We start from the raw sequence: 25,678 nt of genomic DNA, 5'->3' as shown, positions 1-25,678 counted from the left end.
TGCTTCACCTGTAAGCAGTAAGTGTTATATTACTTTGGAGGTGTGGTGAAAATGAATTTGGTGAGTGAGATCAAAGAATTGGTACTGAAAATGAAATAAAGAAATACATTTCACGCTGAGACTGATTCAACTGTAACTAATCCTGTAGTATGGCTTTAGGAACACTTTCCTCAATATAAATCCAACCCAAACTGCTAATGAGTGTACGTTCATGATAATTAAATTTGAAGCACCTTTTAGCATTGTGCACAATTACAAGAAAATGCTTCAGCAAAGATTCAAAGATTGAATCTTGGTAGATTTTGTTTCTTCTGATTCCTTCATCACATCATCTAGGGCTTAGGTCAATACAGATATGTAGAAGTTCACAGTAGAAAGTATTTAAAGTCACTGTCATCCCATCATGCATTAATCTATTGTTGCTTTTGATTTGTTCAAGTGGCTGAGAAGACCAAAGAGCAAGTGACAAATGTTGGAGGGGCAGTAGTGACCGGTGTGACAGCAGTAGCCCAGAAGACGGTGGAGGGCGCAGGGAACATTGCAGCTGCCACTGGCTTTGTCAAAAAGGACCAGCTGGGCAAGGTATGGTTGCCCACATTTTATGCTATATTTATAAGGTCCTGAAATCATGGTTCATTTTCCTTAATAAGATGCTTCCTGTGAGGGATGGCTCCCTGACCCTCCCTTCATTAAAAAAAAAAAAAATTACTATCTTTATATGGTTTTTGTTCTTTGCAGTAATAACCCAGAGAAATGCCTTATAAATTGTACAGTAATCACCATTGTTTCAATTTCTGGAAGAAAGTTAATGAAACGAACAATGTAGTAAATGCCAAAAGGATCAGTGACATTTCATAAAGAATGGGTGCTTTCATGTTAACTATGAATCTTAGAATTTCTCTTTGTTGAATAACAAATCTCTTTGTGCCTGAGCTCTCAGTTTCTAAAATGAAGATCTTTTAGTTGATTACTGTACAATGACATCATCTCCTATTAAATACCATATTTGCATATCAAATAACAGCTTTTTACAAATATATGTTGGTCTGAACAGAGAAATTTAAAATGCATACCAAACAGATCATGGTTCTGGAGTGATTCATAAATTTTCAGAAGAATTTTAACTTTGCATACCTTGATAAATTCAGGACTCCAGTAAGATTATAAAATAGGTCTTATGTCTTTCTTCTTAAATACAGAAATAATAGAGTATGAAATGTGAACCAAAGATGAAATTTTACGTATTTCATGATCACAACATCAGGATGATTTTTGCTTTTCCCCTGGTATAGTGGCTTCTTTGCTATTCCTTGAACAAATAAAGCATATCCTGGCTCTGTTTCCTTCTCTGCCTAGAAAGCTCTTCCCCAAGATTGCATACTTGGCTCACTCCCTTATCTCCTCAGGACTTTTTGAAATGACACCTTCTTGGTGAAGCCTGCGTTGACCTATTTAAAATTGGAAACCTCTCCTGTGATATTCTCCATCTTTCTACTCTGTCTCATCACCCCCCCTTTTTTTGCCCAAGTGTTTATTGTCTTTTAAAATAATAATTTACTTATTTTACATATGTTGTTTATTTCATTTCTCCTCTTGCACAAAGTAAGGATTATGAGAGTGGAATGTATTTATTTTGTTCACTGATATTTGACAGGGGTCCAGGAGAATTTCCAGCCATGTGAGATAATTAATGAATTTTATTAAATTAAGGATAGATGAAAGGAAGAAAATATGTGAATAAGCAGAGTGACTTTATGAATCTTTTGTAATCGTGCATTCTATAAGAACATCAGTTATTCAGCCATCCATTCAAAGGTTATAATCAAAGTGGTTTGGGGATGGATGTTTTGATAACTGTGAGAAAGAAGCTTTGTGTGGATAGACTGTTTTTTTTTTGTGTGTGTGTGTGTGTGTGTGTGTGTGCGAGTATATAACTGATCCTCGTATAATCCTAAGTAGCAGGACTACCTTGGTGGCCCATTAAAATATTGATAATAAAGAGGATGGACTAGAAATTGATGATATATTTAGATTTTCCATATGTAGTTACATTGTCTGGGCAATTAATGGTAATCATGGAAAATCTGGACTGGGCTTCTAGAGAATTCCTTCAGCTAACATTTAAATGTATGCTTCACCATAGCCATGCACCTGTGTACAGAATTTTTTTTCCAATAATCTTACTCGTGCTAATAGTTATACTGATTCCTATTTCCCATTTGAAATTATGTTCATAGCTTTGTTATATTCAGAAGTTACGAGGGACTTCAGATACTGATACAGAAGCAATTAACTTGCTTTTTGATCCAGTTTCTTTTGACAATCTAATAAAAGCTATAGAACCTCTTCTCAGAAAAATGCATGCTCACATATAAACACAGGAGGGCCTAAGGAGACATCCATTGACAGACATGATTTAGCACAATCTCCTGATTGTACAGATGAGAAAACTGAAATTCACAGAGGAGACTTAAGTATTCAAGGTCGCACAACCAGGCGGGGTGGACTGAGCGCCCAGAATGTTGATCCATCTACTTTAACACTCCCCCCACAAATCCCTCAGTAGTGAACCTCCTCTGTGCCTTTATAAACTGAAATGTGGACAACCAGATTTAACTGGAGAATTTCATTGCTTCAGAATATGAAGAAATCAGGCAAACATACACCCTCTACTTTTTGACTTTATTTAAAATATATAATGCAAATTACAAATGAGGTGTGAAAGTGCTTTATCATTTTTAAAATTGCTTTTTTTCACCTTTTAAAAACACTGCTACTTATTTTAATAGTTTAAAGCAGAAATCTAAATGATATAAGAAAACCATTTGGAGATATTTCTCTAATGGGTACTACAGGTTCTAACAAGTTTCTAAAATGAAACGAAGTCATAAGACCTAGAAATTGTAGCATGGCTATGGGAAAAAATACATCGGACTGGGAACTAAAATGGCTGATCTTTGTGTCCTGCTTGGTCATTAATTGACTGGATGACCTTTTGCAGATCCCTTAAAACCCTTTCTCATTTACTAGCGAATTCTACTAGAAAATTGTTAAAGCCAAATTTAGCAATAATATGCTGAGTTTCTATAATAATTCAAGGAATATTCTAATAAACACCCATAATTGTGCCAAAAATTCTAAAGAGTATAAATGAAATTATTGAGCTATTCAATAAGAAATTTGAAATAACTTAATTTTATATTTTACACTCTAATTAGAGTGATCCATGTGAATAGAAATAACTCTCTTTTTCTCACTTCCTTTTTTTCTTTTCTCCTCTCCTCTCCTCATCTCCTTGCCTTTTCTCCATCTTTCCGTTGTGGTTTGGGTATGAGGGGTCCCCCAAAGGCTCCTGGGTTAAATCAGGGATGTTCACAGGTGAAAGGATCAGATTATGAGAGCTATAACCTTATCAGTCCTTCCTGAGGTGAATGGACCAACTGGGTGGTAATTATAGGCAGGTAGGGTGTGGCTATAGGAAGTAGGTCACTAGGATAATTCCTTTGGGGTTTATGTTTGTCCCTGGCACCTTGATCTCTCTCCCTCTGCTTTCTGGCTCCCATGAGCTAAATATCTTTTCTCTACCATGCCCTTCTGCATCACCTTGGGCCCAGAGTGATGGAGTTGGCCAACTCTGAAATGAACCTCTGACAGTGTGAGCTTTTCCTATTCTAAATCATTCTGGTGTGGTATTTTGGTCAGAGAAATGAAAAGCTTACAACCTCTCTTCCTCCCTCCCTCCTTTCCTTTCTTCTTTTCTTTTTTTTCATCTTCAAATACTTGTTATTCTAGAAATAATGATGGTTTGCTATATGCTAGAAATTTGAAGAAATATGAATGTGACAATGAGGACTATTAGATATCTGGATTGCAGGAGGAGATGAATGGCTGTGCCATTCTCTTGGCTATTGGTATTTCTCTTTAGGGTCAGGAATGCTGCAAAGTAGGTGATGGCATTGGTTTCCCCCTTTATGCTCTTGAAGGGTATCTGGCTTATAACTGGATGTTCGGTAAGCAAACTGTCTCCCTCTCTCCCTCCTTCCCTTTTTTTCTGTTTTATTTGAAACTAAGATGGTTAGTAGCTCATTTTTATTTTCCTCTTTTTATTTGGTGCATTTATTTCTTTGAGAAATGCTTGCTTTGATGTATTCTACCTACTTTTGATGTTAACAGAAAGATATAACCACAGCTACTTAAAGTGGTTTCTCTCCAGCTTTATTAAGGTATGATTGGTAAATAAAAATTATATGTTTACGGAATATAATATGATAGGTATTTTTTTGCTCCTTTTGTTCTGTTTTTGTTTGTGGAATTGGGGATTAAACCTAGGGTTCTTCCACTGAGCTGCATTCTGACTCCTGAGTTTGATGTATGTGTACATCCTGAATGATTCTAGGGTCAACATTATTAACATATACATTATCTCACACAACTATCGTTTTCTTTTTTGTGGTGACATTTAAAACCTACCGACTTAGTACATTTCAAGTACATAATATAGTAGTATTAAATACAGTACCTCCTGCTATACATTAGATCTCAGAACTTATTTTTATTCTATTTATTTATTTTTGCTTCATTCTATCTAATTGAAATTGTATACCTTTGACCCCATTCTTTTCCATCCACCAGTCCCTGGCAACCACTGTTCTATTCTGTTTCTTTGGGTTTGACTTTTTTTAGCTTTCACATAGAAGAGAGATCATGCATCATTGGTCATTCTGTGCCTAGCTTAGTTTACTTTGCATAAAGTCCTCAAATTTATCCACATTGTGGCAAATGGAATCGTTTCTTTTCTTTTTTTTTTTTTTTTTGAACACTGAATCATATTACATTGTGTGTGTACACACCACAGTTTCTTTATCCATTCATTTGTGGATTGACCCTTGGGTTTGTTGTATACCTTGACTATAGAAAATAATACCACAGTTCATGTGGGAGTGCAGATAGATTTTCAAGATCTATGTACCTAGAAATATGATTACTGCATGATGTGATAGTTCTGTTTTTAATTTTCTTAGGATCTTCCATACTCTTTTCCATAATGGCTGTACCTTTCTACATTTTCAACAACAGTTTAAAAGGGTTTCTTTTTCTCCACATTCTTGCCATCCTTTTGTCTGTTTTATAAAAGTATTCTAAAAGGTATGAGGTGATAAATCATTTGAATTGCATTTCCCACATGATTAGTGATGTTAAGCATATTTTCATATGCCTACCGGCCATCTTTATTTCTTCTTTTGAGAAATGTCTATTCAGATTATTTGCTCATTTTATAAATCAGGTTATTTATTTTCTTGCTACTGAGTTGCTTGAGTTCCTTCTATATTTTGATTTCCTTCTGTATTAATCCTATCTGATATATGGTTTACAAACATTTTCTCCTATTGCGTGGGTTGTGTCTTCATTCTGGTGATCATTTTCTTTGCTGTGCAGAAGCTTTTATGATTGATACTATTCTATTTACTTAGTTTTGTTTTGTTGTCTGTGTTTTGGGGGTCATAACTCCCCAAATTATTGCTCAAATCAATCTTGGAAAACTCTGCTTTATTTTCTTCTAGTTAGTTTTATAGTTTGTTGTATCGTGTTTATGTAAGTTTTTAATCCATTTGAGTTGATATTTGTTTATGGTATGCAATAAGAGTACATTTTTAAAAGAAATTTTCATGTGGATATCCAGGTTTCTCAATACCATATACTGAAGAGACTCCCTCTTTACCATTGCATGTTCTTGGCATCTTTGTTGAAGATCAATAGATTGCAAATGTGTGGACTTATTTATGGGTTCTCTTTTCATTTCCATTGCTGTTTATGCTGTTTTTTGATAGTGCACTGATATTTTGACTACTATAGCTTTATATTATTTTTTAAAATCAGCTACAAAGATATCATATGCCTGTGCCATTACTTGTGGCTCAAGATTGGCTTGGCTATTTGGAATATTTTGCTTTGACTCTTTGGGTTCCGTATGAATTTTAAGATTTCTTTTTCTATTTGAAAAAATACAGTTGGAATTTTGATGGGTACATTGAATTTCTAGATTGTTTGGGGTAGTACAGACATTTTCAGAATATTGATTGTTCTAATAATCAATGAGTACAGATGATCTTTCCAATTATTCTTATTTTCTTCAATTTCTTTCATTCATGTTTTATAATTTTCAGAATACTGATAGGTATTTAAAAAATTGGTGAAATTGATTCATAAATGTTTTATTTTTATTGATGTAATTGTAAAAGGTATTATTGATTTCTCTTTAAGATAATTGGTTTTTAGTATATAAAAATGCTATCAATTTTGTAATGTTGATTTTGTATCCTGCAAGTTTACTGAATTTATCAATTATTTCTAGCTTTTTTTTAAAATTGGGCACTTTAGGGTTTTTTTCTATATAAGATCAAGTTGTCATATGTACATATGTATAATTTCATTTCTTCCTTTCCAATATGTATTGCTAAGAGTTCCAGTATTATGTTGAATAGAAGTGGCAAGAGTTGGCATTCTTCCCTTTTTTTTCAGGTTTTCACCACTAACTATGGTGTTTGTTGTGGGCTTCTCATATACGGACTTTATTATGTTGATATACATCTTTTCATACTTAATTTTTGAGTTTTTAATAATGAAAGAATGTTGGTTTTTGTCATATACTTTTTCTGCATCTGTTGAGATAACCATATGATGGTAGTAAGAAGTCCTTACCTATTAATAATAACTGTAAGTGTACGTGGGCTAAATTTTTTCAGTCAAAAGCTGTGATATGGCCAAATCAATAAAAAATCAAGGCCCAACTAATGCTACCTATAAGAAATTCACTTTAGCTTATAAGAATACATGTACCATTATTCCAAAATCTGAAAATACTCAAAAGTCTATGTTATTTCTAGTGTCAAGTATTTCTGATAAGGGATACTTAATCTTTAATAATATATAAAGTGTCCAATTGATCAAGAGGATATAAAAATTGTGAATATATATGCAGCTAACATTGGAGCCCCTAAACATATAAAGCAAACGTTATTATAGACCAAGTAGATCTAACAAACACGGATAGAACATTTCAGTAATGAGTACACCTCTTTTCTATTGGACATTGAACAGTCTTCAGGATAGACCATGTTGGGCCACAAAATAAATCATACAAATTTAAGAAGATTGAAATTATATTAAGTATTTTTTCTAAATCAAAATAGTTTAAAACCAGAAATCAATAACAAGAAGAAATAGGAAAATTCACAAGTATATAGGAATTAAACAACACACTCCTAAACAACTAATCAGTCACTCAAGAGGAAATTAAAATTGATACTTGTAGATTTGAGCATATAAATGAAATCACCCTTAGTAATAATTTTTAATCATAAAATACTAGATTAAAAAGATAGATTGTCTTTAAGATTTGTTTTATCAAACATTATTACCTTCTCTAATTAATACATTAGAATAATAAATTTTTAATATATATATTTTACTTGTGTGCATAATAGGTTATAAGTCATATAATTAATTTCCACAACTTGATATTGATTGTCACAGCAGAAACAAGCTGAGAATGCATTTGCAGAAATTTCAAGTCAAACTAACAGAGATGTTATATGGATAAAATTTACCTTTTCTACTTAAATTGAGAAAGATAGATTTACTTGTAGCAAGATTTGCTTTTGCTTGTACAAAAAGTTACTGACATCAGAGTTGTTCTGTAGTGCCACTGTTTATGATATAAAGCTAATCACAGGAACATTTGATCTATCCCAACCCCTCAACAGTATTTTGCATGTGATTGCTGCTAAATGATTGTTAAATAAATGAGCTTCTCTTTAATGCTATCAGAAATGCTCTAGAAGAATTGAACTGTGATATTTTTTAAATGTTTGCAATTTTCTGAATTTTTAGAGTGTGAAAGTCCCAAGTAATCTGTGAAACCATTGCCTGACAAATAATATACCGCTCAGCCTCATTTTCTTTTCCCATGTAGGCATTGACTTATCTACATGGTGATTAATCATTTTCTGCAAGAAATAATCTTGAAATATCTATAGCCTTAGAACCTTAAAATTTCCAGATTCAATGGAATTACTTGTTTTTTTTCAAACCAGAATGAAGTTATTAAGCAATGCTAGTTTTCAAAAGTTAAATCTGTATATAATAAACACTTTTTAAACCTCTTGATTTCAATAGATAAAAACATGTTTACTCTGTAACCCAAACTTAATTCATAAGATAATCAATATCTAAATGTGTGCTAAAAGAAAATGAAAACAGAATGAAAATGTCAGAATTGACATTATGATTTATCGCATTTATAACATCCTTCTACTTATTCCTTTTGACTTATCAGGATTGCTATGTTTAGCTTCATGCAAATAAATTTTAAATACTTGAGTGTTATAAACCTTCTGATTAAATAATTAATCAGATGATGTATGCTGCCCAGAGCTTAATCATTTAATACTATTTCACAAAGAAGCCACATGTCAAAGGAAACATTTGCAATTTCTTTGAAAAAGTACACAAATCATTAGGTATAATGTTAATATTGTTAATATGAAGGTAGCACTCAGAGATAGGATTTGCAAAATATTTTAATTTATAGTAAGCTTTCTTCTTAAGTGTTCAATAATGATCAATATGATATATTGTCTCAAGTAAATACAAGTTTGATCCTTGTCTATGTGCTTGACCTCAGAAAATAACCAACATGACTGTTAGGTATATTTAAACCTCAACTAAAATTAGCGTTGTGGCACAGTGACTTGGCTGATTTACATTTGTTATGGGAACACTGTGTACTAACAACATTGTAATCTTAAAGTATACAGTGATCTAACTGGTTTATTTCAAAAGATACGTAATCATTAACATTTTGCAGTGTGGTAAATAAAAGTCAATATTATATCACTCATGTGAGTTTACTGATGGTACATAAATTGTCCCCATTTAGAAATACATCCATTATTATCTTTCTTTTTACTTGACAACATTTCACTGGGTTCAATATGGATGAATTGTGAATTTTAGTGACTCTTACTCCAGTAAGGTTTAAATGGGAATATATATTTTATAAATGAAATGGTAAGGAAGATAGGATTATTGTTAAGTTTTGATTAAAATTCAATAGAATTTAATCATTTACTGACTATATCTGTTAGACATTCTGGTGGCCCTATCAGGAGTGCAAAAGGGAATCACACTGGGGGTTCCTGCCTTTGGGAAATGTGTCATCCAGGCATGGAGACTAACATGCTTACGCCTAGAAAAAAAGGAGCATCTCTGCTCTCTGAGAACAACATGTCCTTGTTAATAGGCCTCTATCCCAAGAAAGTCAAAGTGAGAAATGAGAGAGAACTAGCCTCTCATTAATATTACACATACTCAATAAATATATTAAATAATGTTATACTTTAAATTGTGTTAAATAAATATTATTCTTTGTCAGTAGACTGAAGTTATCCATATAGATGATACTTTAGCTGTTTACACATAGACATAAAAATACTACCCCGAGTCATGCTAGTCTTGTTTGTTTGTTTGAGAAATGTATTTTAAATTGCTTTGAGGCACACTGGTGAATGGGTTGAAGTCATATTTGTGCAACTGACTTATTTCTTCATAAATTCTTAACATAGATTAAAATTCTGCTGAATGCAACATGAGAGCAATGACTATACTTTTATAAGCACATTTTATTATGAATGTGCTAACATCTATTGCTAGTGTCCCTTCACCTAAAAAGATGGCATGATATTTTTGATAATATCTCATATCAGGTTAAATATAGGATGGTTTCAAACATAGATGATTTTTAAAAATTTATCGTATATATTTAAGGTTTATAACATGTTTTGATATACTTATCTTCACATATGTGTGTATGTGTATATGTGTGTGTGTATGAAAATTAACATACATTACCTCATATAGCAATCATTTTGAGTGTGTATGTGTGAGTACCTAAAATTTATTCTTCTTGGCAAGTTACCAGTATATAATACAATGTTATTAACTAAAATCCTCATGCTGTACATGAGATTTATAGTCTTGTTCATGCTATGTAACAGGTTGTTTGAGGTTTTATTGCCTCTGTTCCCATATAAGCCTCATTTTCTTTTCGTAATAAAGTGGTAAGCCTAAAGAACATTTATAGGTTTAGGTGAGAGGCATGAAGAAAATAAGATGTGTTAACATATTATGATATAAAATACTGTTATCTCATACTTCAATGGTAATCAGCTTTGTCTCTAAAAAAGTGAGAAATAATTTTTACCTCTTCCATTTTAAGCTTTCAGTTTCTAACCTTAAGGAGGCATTAATGGTAGGGTTTGCAAAAATGATTCAATGATGCTCTAAAATATTCAAAACACACAAAAATCTAGTGCATAATACAATTACTTCATAGTCACAGGAATAGAAATAAGATAAATGAGGTATCCGTTTTGTTTGGCATGTAAATAGACAATTGTGTGTCCTAGAATTGGCTGATAGAATTGGTTCATCAAACTAATTGTTCTTTTACAAAGAGAAAATGAATAGTTTGTCAACTCAAATATGAGGTAATTCTTTTATAAGGAACTTTAATAAAACTTCTACCAGCATTTGAATTTTTAAGTTTCGGTATAGATATCCTTCTTTCCCAAGTGATTCTAAAATCACTAAACAGGTATTTGTGGATATACCAAAAATTGTATTTAATTCTTATTAAGACTATAATGTATATTAATACATAAAAGCACATAGGTATTGAGTAAATAAATAATTTGAAAAGTGAAAAGAAGGTATACACATTTCACCTTTCTGCTTAGAGACGGGAACTGCCTTGTCTTTTGTATTTTTCACATTAACAAAGTATAATAAATCTATTTGGAACTCAATTCATATGAATTAATTCAGTTGCAGCTTTGTGAATTGTGAGTTACCATGTGAACCTTCAACTTAAAAATCAAATATATTTTAACTATCTGTTCTTAAAGGGAAAGGTAAAGTTCTGTTATTGCTTAATAGCAAATCATCTCCAATTTACATGTATACATAGTTTTTTTCTCTTTGATTATTTGTGATCCATGCAAGGATAGGAAAATTCCCTTTTATTATACATTTACCCATTTTATTAAGCATTTTTACTTCTGTCACCAAAGATCTGACAAGAACAACTAGAGAAGGAAAAGTTTATCTGGCTCCTGGGTTAGGTCTCAGTCTATAGATGGTTGACTCCATGCTCTGAGCCCAAAATGAGGCAGAACTTCATGATGGAAAGGTATGGTGGAGGAAAACAGCTCAGGACATGGCAACAAGGAAGCAGAGAAAGCTCTGCCCACCAGGGACAAACTATAAACCCCAAAGGCATGCCCCTGTTGACCTATCTTTTCTAACCACACCCTACCTGCCTTCAGTTACCACCCAGTCAGTCTGACTCAGTGGATGAATGCACTGATTAGATTAAGGCTCTCCTAACCCACTCATTTCGCCTCAAGAATTTTTTGTATTGTCTTACACATGAGCTTTTGGGGGACACCTAATATCTAAACCATAACAATACAATTTCATTTCTTGTATCTGAGGACATAATACAGCTTAGCCTCAAGGCCCCAGTTTTTGCTCAGTGGATTATGTATTTTTTGCTATCTCTAAGGGAAAAGGCATATGCTTTCTACTTAGGTCACTGAGTTTGGGATTAATATAGTTTTCATGCAAAGCATAAAATGATACTAAGAATAGTTCATCTTTAATTTCTAATATTATTATATATATAAAGTAGCCACCTTAAAAAAAGCAATCTTCACTACATTCTAAAAGTGCTTACAGTAGCAATCCTCCCATGGTATTTTTTTCTGAAAAGGGAAACTAATGTGAGTTTGAAACAAAGGCAGTTCACATTTGTTCTGACTATAGCTTCTCTATATGTGTTGTTTGACCCATTGTTAGGGCCAGATTGCCTTGCTCTTCTTATGGAGAATCCGGTCTACCTGCACCATTTGATTTGGTCACACATAGTGAAAGTATGGCTGGGTGTAGATAGAATGGAACAGAGTTTGTCTTATCTCCTTCATTATGCTGGAGGAGGTCATAACATTACTCTGAGCAAGGGTTTTCCCATTTATAAAATAAAAATGTTGAATTAAATGAGTTCAGAATGTTTTGAATCTGTTTAATGGCTTGAAGTTTAGGCCCAATTATTCAATTATGCATTGCCAGACCCCTTGGCAGCTCATTTAACTTTGCAAATACTAAGCTGCTCATCTATAACTGGCCAGCACAGGGTTGGAGTGTGAGTAAAATGAGATTTTTGCAGACAAAAGATAAATGATGAATTTTAACATTTTGCCAAGAAGGGCTTGAATTCCAACCTCTAAGAGGTAAGTAGATGCATGATCATAGATTTATTTTTCCAAATTTGTTTATAGTTTGTAAAATCATGCAGTTCCGTTGAATTTTATGCACATAGTATAATTAGAAAAGGCTCTTGGTTCAAATAATTTGAGAAACAGTGGAATAAACAAAGTTAAAATATTTTTCTTGTAATGTGTGGAAAATTTCAAGAGTCTTGAGGTACTGTTTTCTTTCCTAATGTCTCATTAATACCATACATGGAGAATAGCTCCTAATGTTTAGTGGAACATAGGTTTGAGATGCTGCAGGTTAACTGAAATTTTTTTTATCTACTCTCTTCCTCCTTCTCTAATAGTCACTGGGTTTAGATCCCAGATTAAAGATAAATACAGATTCTCATAAAAACTCAGCAGTCTCAACCACAGTCCACTCTTCTGTAGTCATTTCTTTAAAATTCCTTGAGCCAACTCCAAATAAATGACCTGATAAACATCTCTGATGACCTGAATTACGGAAGGTCCAAGTAGATGGCAGCTGTGAAAATAGGCTGGCACATCTTCTTAGATCCTTTTTCTCATACCCCAAGGCAGAAAAGTCATTAAAGGGAAGAGTACCATAGAGTTTCTCCTTATCCTAGTTTCCCAAGGCATAAATTTCTAAATGGGAGCAGTTCCAGTTGAATGTGGGATAGTATATCTCCAGAGGGTGAAGAGAGGAAAGAGAGGAACAGGAATATCCTTGTTCTTGATAGGGTCTGATTTGCATTCACCATGCTTACTGCAAGGCAACTCATGTCTTGGCATGAGTCTTCTATATCATATTTCATATCGTCTAACTATGCCTAGATGGTCCTTCCCTAACCTTAAGAGTCTAGAAACTACACTGATGTTCCTGTCACTTAGTATCCTCGACCCTTTGGTCAGCCAGCCCCTCCCTACACTTCTTTCCCAGACCTGATCTGAGCCCATGGGAAACCTAGGAATTCCTACTATATCAACCTCAACTCTCAGGAACCAAGGTGTGTATGTGAGAGTGCGAGAAGCTGACATTCTACAAATTGGCATGTCAGCACTCGCTGTCTGTATTATTGTTGGCTCATACTATATTGGCAATGAGAAGGATCCATAGGCCTTGCTCTTAAGGCAGCATCCCAACAGGGAATGAGGTGCAAGACTTCCCTGCTTGAAGACATCACCAACCTTCATTAGTCACCACTTGTCTTCACAGAGGAGGGATTGGAGCAAAAGACAAGTTCCAAAACTTTACTACTACTTTCCATCAAATATCTTTTCCTGACAACCTCTTTTTCTTTCTTTAATTGGAAAAATAAGGAAAGGGTCTGGCATTTGTATTTCAGAATGAGTTACATGGTTTTCAAAGGCAGATTTATCCTACATAATCCTTGCACCTTTCACTTAGATATGGGATGGGAAAGGGACCAGCCTGCTCTCAGGACACAGTGCTCTCAATTGGTGTTTCACATTTTCTGCAACTTTATGTTAGAGACATCCATCAATCACCAACAGTATTGTTGTACAAAGAGTTGGCACAAATCATTCTTGAGGACATGTTGGAAATGTATATTAAAAGTACGAACTTAAGCATACTCTGATTCAACAATGTCATGTGTAAGAATTTTAACTATCATAAACGTAAATAAAAGAACATGTACCATAGTACTGATTATAACAAAATTGAAACAATGAACAATGCTAGAAATTTGACTGTAGGGACTTCATTAAATGCATTATAATAATTCAGAGTATGCTGAATAAATCAAATGTTGGTGTAGAAGAATTAGTGGCATGGTAGTTTTCTCTTGCAGAATTATGTGAAAGAATAGGTTATAAAACCATATGAACAGTTTGTGTAGTGTAACATTTTTATTCTTAAAACTATCCATATGTGGTGTTTTGTATGTCTGTATAAAGACCTGAAGTAAATGCACCAGAAACTCCATTTTTCTCAATGAAACACACTTTGCATTTCAGGCTGGGAAGTTCTTTGCTGTGGGGAACTGTCTCATTCACTGGAAGGTGTTTATGAGCTTGGCGCCTTATTCAGTAGTGGCAGTAGTGCTCCCTGGGCATTTGCAGCCACCAAAAAGAGCCCCCCACCATGTTGTCCTTGAGGGAACTGCAACTCAGGGACTATTTGTGGATCATGGAATGCACTCATTTTTTACTTAATAGTTTCTCCAATTTCCTCTAATAAGTATGTGTCAGATTTATAACAAAAGCATAATATGTGGTCTTTGTAGTATTCCACACTATTTACAGTTTATATATCTAAGTGTTCTGTTCCTTTATCCACAGCTAGACATTTAAGGGGCTAATTTTCCTTCTTGGTGCCATAGGTCCCACTTATACTCATGTAGCTGATTCAGAAAAGTCATTTTAGTTTTCATGGGTGCTTAAAACTTTGGTTAAAGTATGGTCCACTCTGATAATCTCTATCAAAGTTGACTCTTATCTTTGGAATCCATGAAATGGCTTCTAGTGGTATATTCTTTAATATAGTGCGCTGGAAATTTGGAAATTCTAGCAGGTTTAGTTCTTGAAAACTATCCAGTAGCTTTCTACAACTTATAGAATCAAGTCCTAAGGCCTGATCCTTTTGTTCAAGACCCTGATTTATTTGGATTCTCTTTTCAACTGTTCATCTCTCCATTACTCAACAGAACTCTTAACTGTAGGTACACAAGTATCTTCAAGATGCCTCCCAAATTCCTAATGGAATAGACAACTTTTAACTGTGTCTTACCCCTGAGAAGGCTTTTATGTCTACTGTCTAAGTATTATTCATGCTGAAAAGTCCAGATCAAACATCCAAAACTCAAAAAAAAAAAAAAGCTTTTTCTGACTACTGAAATGCATAGAAACTTGATCTTTCTCTATTCTCATAGCATTGGCAGATATGCTACACATATCCTTGATTCTTTTCCTTTTACACTCTTCATCCTTAAGCTAAACATTTTACCTGTATTTCAAAACTGGGTCTATAATCTCATCACATCTCATTTTTCCACTGCTACCAACCTAGGCCAGGCCTTCATCACTTCTCACCTGGTCTGTTTCCCTAGCCCTCTGCTGGTCTCTCAACCTTCACTCTACATCCTGGCTAGTCTATTCTTGATCAGACAGACCAATTCTTTAAGAGGGTAAAGCAGATGATGTTTTCCCTGCTCTGAACTAGCCAGTGACCTCTTATAAAACTAAGAATGAAATCCAAAATTTTACTCTGATTTTACTCTGTCTGGCCCTCATCAAGTTCTTAAGTTTCACCCCTTTCTCTCTATGAACCCCAGCTACACTGCCCTTCTCACTGTTCCTCATACCTGGTAACTGTATTTTCAATACTTGCTAAATAGTAGAAAATGAGTTACTAGTAAAGTGTGGACCTTTCCCTTCTAACAGATAAATGACATAATCGTCTACAAAAAAACCTGGCCCAGAATTCTTGATTTTAATTTTAAAAAGATGAATTGCAAGACTATGTAAAAGGGCAAAGATAACATGCTCTACTTTAGATTTCCATGAGGTTTTACTGCATGTTAGTAATTTAGCATTTTATGGAACATGAGCCTGCTCTAATGAACTTAATTGTGCCTGTGTTATATATACTTACCCCTGAGAAGGCTTTTATGTCTACTGTCTAAGTATTAAACATTAAAAATATTGGGAAATTCATTGTATGAAACTGCATTTCAGATTTTGCTGGAATTATTCATATTATTTCATACGAAATTATTTCTGCTTTTCCATGCTTTTATAACAACTTTAGTTGTTGTGCATTAATACATAAAGTCAATTTTCTTCTTAAAAACAAAGCAACCATTTCACAGATGAGCCAAACCTTTGGAGATTAAAAAAAATGGTTTATAACCATACATTATTCATATCTTATGAAATATTTTCTTTGTAAACACATTATTTAGAATGTCTGTTGGACAGATGGGTAGAACCACATGCATCCAATATCAGGCAGTTGGTGAGTATAAGATGCCAGGAACAAGATTAGGAATACCAAGACAGGGAGAGTCTGATTGCTCTTGAAAATGTTGATCCCGTGATCCTGAATCTCCACTATGTGTTTTACTTTGAAAAGGAAGGTCTTCCAAAACAACTCTCCTTGTCTTATATACAAGTGTACCCAATGTGTTCTCATGGCAGTTGGAATGTAAATAATAAAATGAAATGTTGAGGCAGATGGAAAGAGGACTTTCTCCTCCCTCTGCCTTTCATGCCTGTATGACAGTTATGAAATGTAAATTCCTGTGCAGGGAAGATTAGCCGTGTTCAGTTGCAAGAAGATGAGAGGGCAAGAAAGGTGGCACACTGAGGAATAGTGTGTCATTTGTCACTGTCTGGACTCATCAGCCATGCAGAACTCTGAGATGTAGTGTTTGAAACTCCAGGCTTCTTTATTTCTTCAGAACACTTAAGCAGTGAGGATTTCATTAGCAGCAGAGAAAAATGTTAAATTAGCATTTGTGATATGGAGTTGTCATCTCAGAAAATGATCAAGGTTCCAAAGGAAGGTTCTGTACCTCCCTTTATCTAAAGGCTATACTGATTTATTTAGAAAGGTCTAATTTCAGGAGATAACTTGGTGACAGATCTTCATTATAATAAATAATCTACTCAAAACTATAGATAAATTCTGCCATTGATAATATTTTATTTGGTGTCATTCATTTCATTCAATTTGTCTGCTTTAGGAGAGAGTCAATTGATAACCTTCAGCAGAATCATGAGTAAAGGCCATTGACTTCACTTCGAATGCAAATTTTGTATATATTTACTCTTAAATCCACAACATTTCCATCAGATCTAAATGCCTGTGTGAGTCAGATGGGTTGAGGGCCACAGTCCTTTCTCTTTCGTGTCTGTCTCCTCTTCTGAGTTAATAAAGTTGGAAGAATCCTAAACAGTCCCAAATGGCCAAGCTATTTTTGCCTCATGAAGGTAGAAGTAGGCAACTACACCTTACCTTTTCTTACCAGATAGATTGGGTATTTGCTTGAAATTAATACATGCTACCACATTAAAAATATTGGAAAATTCATTGTATGAAACTGCATTGCAGATTTTGCTGGATTTATTCATATTATTTCATAAGAAATTATTTCTGCCCACAATTTTCACTTGTTCTCTACCCAGACACACAAGCATAGCTTTTGCTGCCTCCAGGTAAATTCTTCCTTTAAAGTTGATTTTAAAAATTCAGTAAAATATACTTTTTAGAATTTGTAGTCTTCTGGTTTCTCAGGCATTTTATCCCATTCCTTTTGATTCTATGTCTGTAGTTTTCTTGTACAAATAGACTTTCAGCCTCCTTTTTAGGTGCATTCTCATTAAGTTTTCTCAGCCTGAAATATGCCTTTATTGATTTCTTTTCTCTGTGTTCCCTTTTGGGTTAGTGAAAGGTTTAGTTGTATTTTTAAATAATTTTATTTTTTTACCATGGGAATATCTTAAAATATTTTAAAGAACATCACCAGTTTTTCCTTTTGGAGCTCATGGATGGCTATTATGCATTTCACTGGGAGAGGAGTTAGCATGATGCTTTTTTAATGATATTAAAAAGCTGATATTAATGGCATGGCTTCTGAGAATGCCATTGTTCAGTTCCATTCAGGAACAGAGCATACTAGCTGATAGAGTCAATATTTGTTTTCAGGATCTATTATTGCATAGATATTAAAGTTTGTCATTTTTATCTATACATTTGGGATCCCTTATGTGATTTAAACTAGAAATGCATTTGCATTTTTAGTTTTCATTCTTTTTAAAGTTTTTAAATGATAATTAAAGGTGATCCCTACAGAGCAGCCAATAATAATTTCAACAGCAAAACTCTCTAAAAACCATCATAAGGGCAAACACAAAACGCAAGTGAGTTCATAAAATTATATTAGGTTCTATTTACATGATTAATTCCTTCCCCAAGGAACATCTGACTAATATTTAATGAATTTCTGTGCAGTGCCAGGCACTGTACTAAGTAAGTCCTGGAATACGAGTGTATAAGACATGTTCTTAGATCTTAGTAGACAAGAGCTTGGGATCTCTGCATGACAGTTATTCTGACTCCTCTTTTGTGCCTCAATGCATATAATCTCAAAAAAACTAAAGGAATGGTTTTCCGAGATCTGTTTTGAACTCTGGATGTTTAGTTCAATGTCTTTTTATGCTTATCAGATTGGAATCATTCCAAGCCTCTTAAATTCTGGGCAACTGTGATAGGATACTAAATCTGTCACCAATTTATCTTGATATTCTATCCAGTCTTACTTGGTATTGAAGGTCAGAAATAGAATAAGGTTGTTGCTGTTGTTGTGTGTGTATGTGTGTGTTTGTGTATGTGTTTTATCAAAAGAAAAAAAAATAAAACAGCACTATGAACACAGAACCAATGTCTAAACCTGATTGTTGAGAAAATAGGAATCTTGTAGGCAGGATCTCTACAGAGATTCCTGTAGAGATTTTAGCACATTTTAGCATCATCAACACTAAGGTTAATGTTTGTAGCATGGCTTGATTTCTAGACATTTGAATTCTAGAAATTACCTTTCCAGTTGAGGATATGTAATATAGCCTTCTCTATTTTTTTTTTAAGAAGGATGGAACTACACTGTCTTCATTAGCTATGCTTCCATGAACAAATTGTTTCATTATTTAGTTACTTCATCTGTATGAAACAAGAATAAAATTAACATCTTGGAGGTGTGATGGAGATTAAATGGTATAAATGTGGTCCCAGAGCTTGGCAAAAAGGAGCTTAATATTTATAGTCCTGTCCTATTATTCTCTTCATTAAATGTGCTATATCTCACCTTCAGCTCTGACCAAATTGAATCAAATTGTACTGTGGTTAATTTCATGCTCTTAAATTCTTTGGAGTAAGGACCATCAATGATATTGTACTTTATTATGTCATTGTACTTTACATATCACTTTATGATTTTCCAATTCTCCATTATTTCAAATACACAGTATAGTTGATAAATGCTGATTAGTATTATCATTGTTGTTTTCAACATTATTACACAAGCTTTCTAGTAAGGGGATATATATATATATATATATATATATATATATATATATACACACACATATGTGTGTGTGAGAAAATATATAAATATATATATATATGTATATATCTATATCTATATATCTATCTATATCTATATCTATCTATATATATATACAATTTTCATTTTATAAATGCATTTTCAACGCTTGCAACAGCCAGTTGAACCAAAATCTGGACCTGTGATTCATACAGAAAAAAACCAAACTGAAATCCACTGACTTCAAGCTCAGTGCTTAACTGAATATATCATAAAGAGTATTGCCCCTTCCAGAAAATTTCTAATGTTGCATTATGTGATTCTCATCTAAATTTTCATACACACCAAAACAGGTATCCTGTTACTTGAAATTGCTAACAATTAACAGATACTGACAGTTATTATTGCCTAAAACTTTACAAATGAGACATTGATACTGATGCAAGAATGGATAGCAGAATGATCATATCCTGTGTATGTCAACTTTAGAATTTTTTTTACATTTACCATACTGGTTTACTGTGCTACCACTTACTTTCTCATTGCTTCCATAGAAAAATAGAACTTCTGATTCTTGGCTCTTTCCTTGATTATTTGCCAGTCCAAAACATAGCTATCAAATTGTAAAGCTCACTACACATCTATTAGAATGACTAAAATCCAAAATGCTAATAGTACTAAATTCTGGTAAGGATGTAGAGCAAAAGTAAAAACTCTCCTCCAATGCTGAAGGGAATACAAAATGATATAGTCATTTTGGAAGACAGTTTGGCAGTTTCTTTTAAAGCTAAACCTAGACTTAACATATGATCCAACAATCACAGTCCTTGGTGTTTACCCAAATGAGTTGAACACTTATGTCTACACACAAACCTGCACATGAGTGTTTATAGTAGCTTGATTCATAATTGCACAAACTTGGCAGCAACCAAGATGTTCTTCAATAGGTGAATACATAAACAAACTGTGGCACATCCACTCAGTGGAATATTATTCAGTGATAAAAAGAAATGGGCTATGAAATCACAGAAACACATGGAGGAATTTAAATACATATTTCTAAGTGAAAGAAACCAGTCTTAAAAGGCTACACATTATATGATTCCAACTATGTGACATTCTGGAAATGACAAAACTATTGAGACAGTAAAGAGATCAGTGGTTTCCAGAGGCTCTGGGAAAGGGTGGAAGGATGAGTAAGTGAAATGCAGAACAGCAGGGCGCCTGTTTTTTAAAGAGGGAATCATAAATGCAAACTATGGACTTCAGTTATAGTAATATATCAATTTTATTTAATCAATTTTAATAATGTGATATACTAACACAAGATAATAATTATGATATATTATTATGAGAATTTAAGAAGGAGAGGAATAGAATATATGGGAACACTCTGTGCTTTTTGTGTAATTATTCTACAAACCTAGAATTCCTTTGAAAATAAAGTCTTAAGAAGGATATAAAGCCCAGATTAGACATAATACCAGAATAGTGGGGAGTTTGTTTCAGATTCTTTCACCTTTTTGATCTTTTAAAATTGGATTTCACTTTACTAAGGCTTAGTATACAAATATCTGGATTAAGATTTCTGGGGAAATTATTTTTATTTTAAAATAATCTGTAATTAATGTAGTCCTAAAGTAAGCATGAATAGATCATTTAATCACAAAATATTGATGTACACAAGATATGATTGAAATGCAATTAGGAACTGGAAAAAATATATCATACCTTTTAGTACTGTGATGCATTCTGTGTGTTTTTGGCCTCCTTCCTTGAAATTTTGTACATTCAACATTTTATTGTGGGCCTATCGTGTGGTCTCTCCACAGGTACTGGGGAGATCTTTTTGTGATATTGATGATTTAACATTCAAAATTCACTCCACCTACAGTCTTATTTGTTTGTCCATGCCTTGGAAGATTGCAAATTCTTCCTTAGATTGGACCACATTTTACTCATCTTTTACTTCCACAGCAGCTGGCACAATCAAGGTCTTCAAAATCAACAGGCCCCAAGAATTTATTGACTCAATGAACACGTGGCTAAATGAATTAACAATCACCTATTTCTACTTCCCTGCTTATTTATGAGATGTGACAATCAAATATTGAGATAGATACAATTATCTATGGTCACAGTCTCATTTTATTACCATCTCAATGCTTCTTTCTTTGGATACAGTTCTATGAACAATTTCAGTGACTGGCCACTTGTTAGTATAAATTCACATCCCCATTTCACCTAATAGTAAAAAGAATAAGTAGTGTTTTTAACTGGTCTTGTTATTCATATTTAGCCTTCATTAAGCTAATTAAGGTATATGGAGTAATATAGATATCAATCAGTGGTTATTACCGTGCTGTGTGCACAAAACGTTCCAATGATTGGGGTCTATAAAGAGGAAGCATCTCAGTGACTATATGCCATTTTGCTTCTGTAAATATTTTGATGTGCACTTACTCTGTATCAATTGTAATTCCTGCAGGAAACAGATCATGCACACAAATGAGGTAATTTTAGAAGACTATATAAAGGACCATTTATGAAGGTTTGGACAAAGTTAGAAAAAATAGAAGGACTAGTGCAGCCCCTCAGGGTGGTAGCAATGGACAACATTACAACATTAGGCTAAAACAGGCTAAGTGAATAGGGAAGGTTACCATATACTAGGTGAAAGAGGAGAGAAATGAGCAAGCACATTCTGTGTGAACATGGCTTCCTGACCAGAGCTGTTATCTTTAGAGTAACACTGCCTACCAGAAGTGATCTGACAAGGAGTGAATAGTGAATACCTGGGAAAAAAATCACCTGACCTTACTTTCTTCCTGCCCTGTGCCCTCTCTTGGGTGTTCCCATTGGCGAAACTCAACGTGGCAGCAAAAAGGCAAAGGAGTACTTTGAGGTCTCAGTAGTTCTCAACCTGGGCAGTTTTGTTCTCTGAGATGGTTTAGGTGGTCATGACTCTAGGGAAAGAGGGGAGGAGAGTGCCACTAGCATTCCATGGGGTATCCTAGGCATTCTTCTAGGCGTCCCGTAGAGCAGAGGACATCTTCCCATGATAAAGTAACCCATTCAAATTGTCAGTAGTGCCAAGATTGAACGACCCTAATACTGTCAATATGGCTCATTTTTCCTGGGGCAGAGCAAGAATAGGATAGTTTCTGAAGGGGCTAAAGGAAGAAACCAGCATAGCCATAAAAGAAACTAATGAAAGTAGACCTGGGAAAAGGTAGTACTGGAAATGCAGACATTTCAAAACACAGGTAGTAATGTTTTATGAGATTTATTAAAATTCAACCTGGAGTGCATAATATTTAGCAAGCCAAGTTTGTCTTTAGAGAAATCCTTGTGGGATTTATACAAGGATTTATTAATAAAGGGCACACACAATTCTCATATTACAGTAAGTCACATTATGTAAAACATGGACAAGAATGTAATAGAACACTGTGATGTGTGTACAGAGGATTTCATGACTACATGGGCAATCCTCTATCACTTTCACTTGTGTGCTGTTTAAGGTTGTGGTTTGCATAATGATACAGCCAGTATGATAGTAAACTTGACATTTTGCAGCTATATATGTATATATACACCAAGATGCATGGCCTCTACTGTTGAGAGCCACAGCCAAAGGGGCCCCAGCAAACTTCCAGCTGCCAGCAAACTCCCAGTGCCGGTGAAGACAATGTAAATTGTTAAGAAAATTGTTTTCTTTTAGTGCCTTCTGTAATGTTACATAATTTTTTCTTTAGCCATTATTGCCAGAATTCCTATCTTCATCCCAGTGCTGGTGAAGTCAAAGATAAAACCAATCTACAGCTTCTACAATAGCCATCACTGAACTGCTTGCAGAACTTGCCTGGACACATTGTGAGCTCACCTGTATGCATTGTGAACTATCTGTTGGTGCAGCGACTTGTGGTAGTGTTGGGGTATTTTTGCTGATGATGTCACCGGTGGTACAATTTTTCAAAGGAGCCCTCAATTGGCTTAATGTCATGGCATTTTGCATCCTCCTCTACTAGTGATGGTCTAAAATTTGGGGGCCAACAGAGGTGAGGCAAAGAACCTCACCCCCCCACTGGTGCAAAGGCCTATCCACAAGTATAGCTGTATGCTGGACCGGTAGTCAGTGACGGGTATGATCCAATTGCAGTGGTACCAACCTAAGACAGGAGGCTGACGCCTAGAGGTCAGTTCATCCGATGACGGGTAAGGACCATATGTTGAATTGGACTGCCTAACAGACACGGTCCCTAAGCCACATGCTTGTTGTTTAAACAGAGAGGGGGAGATGTTGAGAGCCACAGCCAAAGGGGCCCCAGCAAACTTCCAGCTGCCAGCAAACTTCCAGCTGCCGGCTGATGATTGGCTCACAGCGGCCCCAGCAACATCTAGCTGATTGGCTCCTCTGCGGTGATGCTCATTGGGCTGTTTCCCTGCCCTTTCAGACCACGGAGCTGCTCATTGGGGGACTTTTTTGGCTCCGCCCACGTGACCCAGCCAATCGGCCTCAAGAGCAGGAGGATTGTGGGAGGTGGGAGAGAGAGGCTTGTGAAAAGCCGGTGGTGGCAGTTGAGGCTCTGAGGATTTTTCCTGAGAGGCTGTTTTGTTTGGCGTGTGTGGTTCTAAAAATAAAGTTAGTTTCTTTTGACAAGTGGCTCCTGATTGTGCCCAGCCAGACTGCGGCACTCTACTTAGTTGATATTTGTTTCTTTTATTCATCTTCAGTTTATTTCTAAGAGCATTATCCACAAATACCATTTTCCACATTCTCTCAAGGTAAACCTTTAATCCACTCTATAGACTCCTGATTCATCCTCTAACCTTTTCTTCTTTTTCCTCAGCAGAGCCATGTCTTCAAGACTATTTATCTCCTTCTTTACAATCCCCCCTTCCTCTCTGGGGGAAAGATTAAGTTGAACTTTCAGACCTGTTGAAATTTAGGTGATGATGTAGTATCTATGTAAAAACGTGCAGTTAACAAAGAGAAATATGAAAGAGTAGGTCAGGCAGGAGCCAGAAATACAGGTGGAGGTGATGAAGCCTTTGATATTTGGCAAAGGAAGAGAAAATAGACTTTGTCCTAAGTTAACAGACTTTAAAAATACTAAATGAAAGGGATAATAATAACATGCATTTTGAAGGAGTTATGGTATTTACCTATTATAAAGCGTTGCATATAAAGAGTTATTATAAGTAAAAAATATATACAAAGTAGAGCTCTACAGAGGATGGAAATATCCTTAAGGATGGTTTATCCTCCCTTACTCTCCCAAGTACCAGCACTACTTATTGTTATAGTGTTCACATGAATCTTCTAATTCCACCATCACAATGTCAATTCTGATCTTCATGATAGCTCATCTGGACTATAGTAATAACTTTCTATCTTCTTTCATTATAATGTATTCCTGCTATATCAACCTACCAGATTGCAATAGTCACACACCATAACCTCTGGAAAGAGCCTGCCCTGAGGCTCTTAACCTGAGGCTTGTGAGCAATAGGCAGATCACTGGGTTATCTGCAGTTGCTTAGTGGCATGTGGGCATGATGTGTGTGTGAAGTAGCACTTTGTGAGCATGAAGGGACTGCAGTATCGGGAGAACTGTTCCTGGCTTTCACCATGTTCTTACAGGATTAAATAACATACTAAAGGTTAAGAACTGTAGGGAGAATTCAAAGCTTCTCCCATTCCCACTATCAACACCACTACCACACTGTCTCATCTGATTTCTTACACTGAATCCTCATGAACACATGACAGAACCATTATAAGAGTGGGCACAGTAGCATAATAGGTGGTAGAATGAAAGACCCCTGAGGTTCTTTTGCTACATACACCTAACATTCATTCAACACGTTTCTTCATTTTCTATTTTGTATCCGGCACTGTTCTAGATATTGGAGAAGCAGAAGCAAAGCATGCAAGATTCTCCTTTCATGGAATAATTTAAAAATTAGTAAATAAATAAACAAGGTAATTTGGATGGCTATAGTTGCTCTAAAGAAAATAATCATAATTCTATTTTAATAAATAATAATAATACAATTAGTTTATCCCTTGTGCTAGACACTATGCTACCAGGTACTTACAAACATAACCTCAATTAATCCTTAAAATAGCATTTGGATATTCATATTCCCAATTTACATATGAGATTTAAAATGTCTTCACATTTTTTGCCAGGTAACAGTTACTGAGCGATAGAACCAAAATTTTGGCTCACTAATTCATTAACCCATGTTGAATGAGAGTCTGTTGTATGTCAG

General features: G+C 34.7%; 1 protein-coding gene across 4 annotated transcripts in view; it reads left to right on the top strand.

Moving 5' to 3' along the window:
* Window positions 1-25,678, top strand: part of Snca (synuclein alpha) — a 99,313-nt gene that overhangs the window by 15,262 nt on the left and 58,373 nt on the right. For all 4 annotated transcript variants that reach the window (XM_048813619.1, XM_048813618.1, XM_015484418.2 and 1 more), the window contains exon 4: window positions 440-582. In XM_048813619.1, coding sequence (XP_048669576.1) covers window positions 440-582 — 143 coding nt within the window. The remainder of the gene's footprint in view (window positions 1-439; window positions 583-25,678) is intronic.

Source organism: Marmota marmota, unplaced genomic scaffold, assembly GCF_001458135.2.
Source record: "Marmota marmota marmota unplaced genomic scaffold, marMar, whole genome shotgun sequence".
Taxonomy (NCBI): Eukaryota; Metazoa; Chordata; class Mammalia; order Rodentia; family Sciuridae; genus Marmota; species Marmota marmota.
Note: the sequence above shows the minus strand (reverse complement) of the source record. Positions and strands in the feature narration are given on the sequence as shown.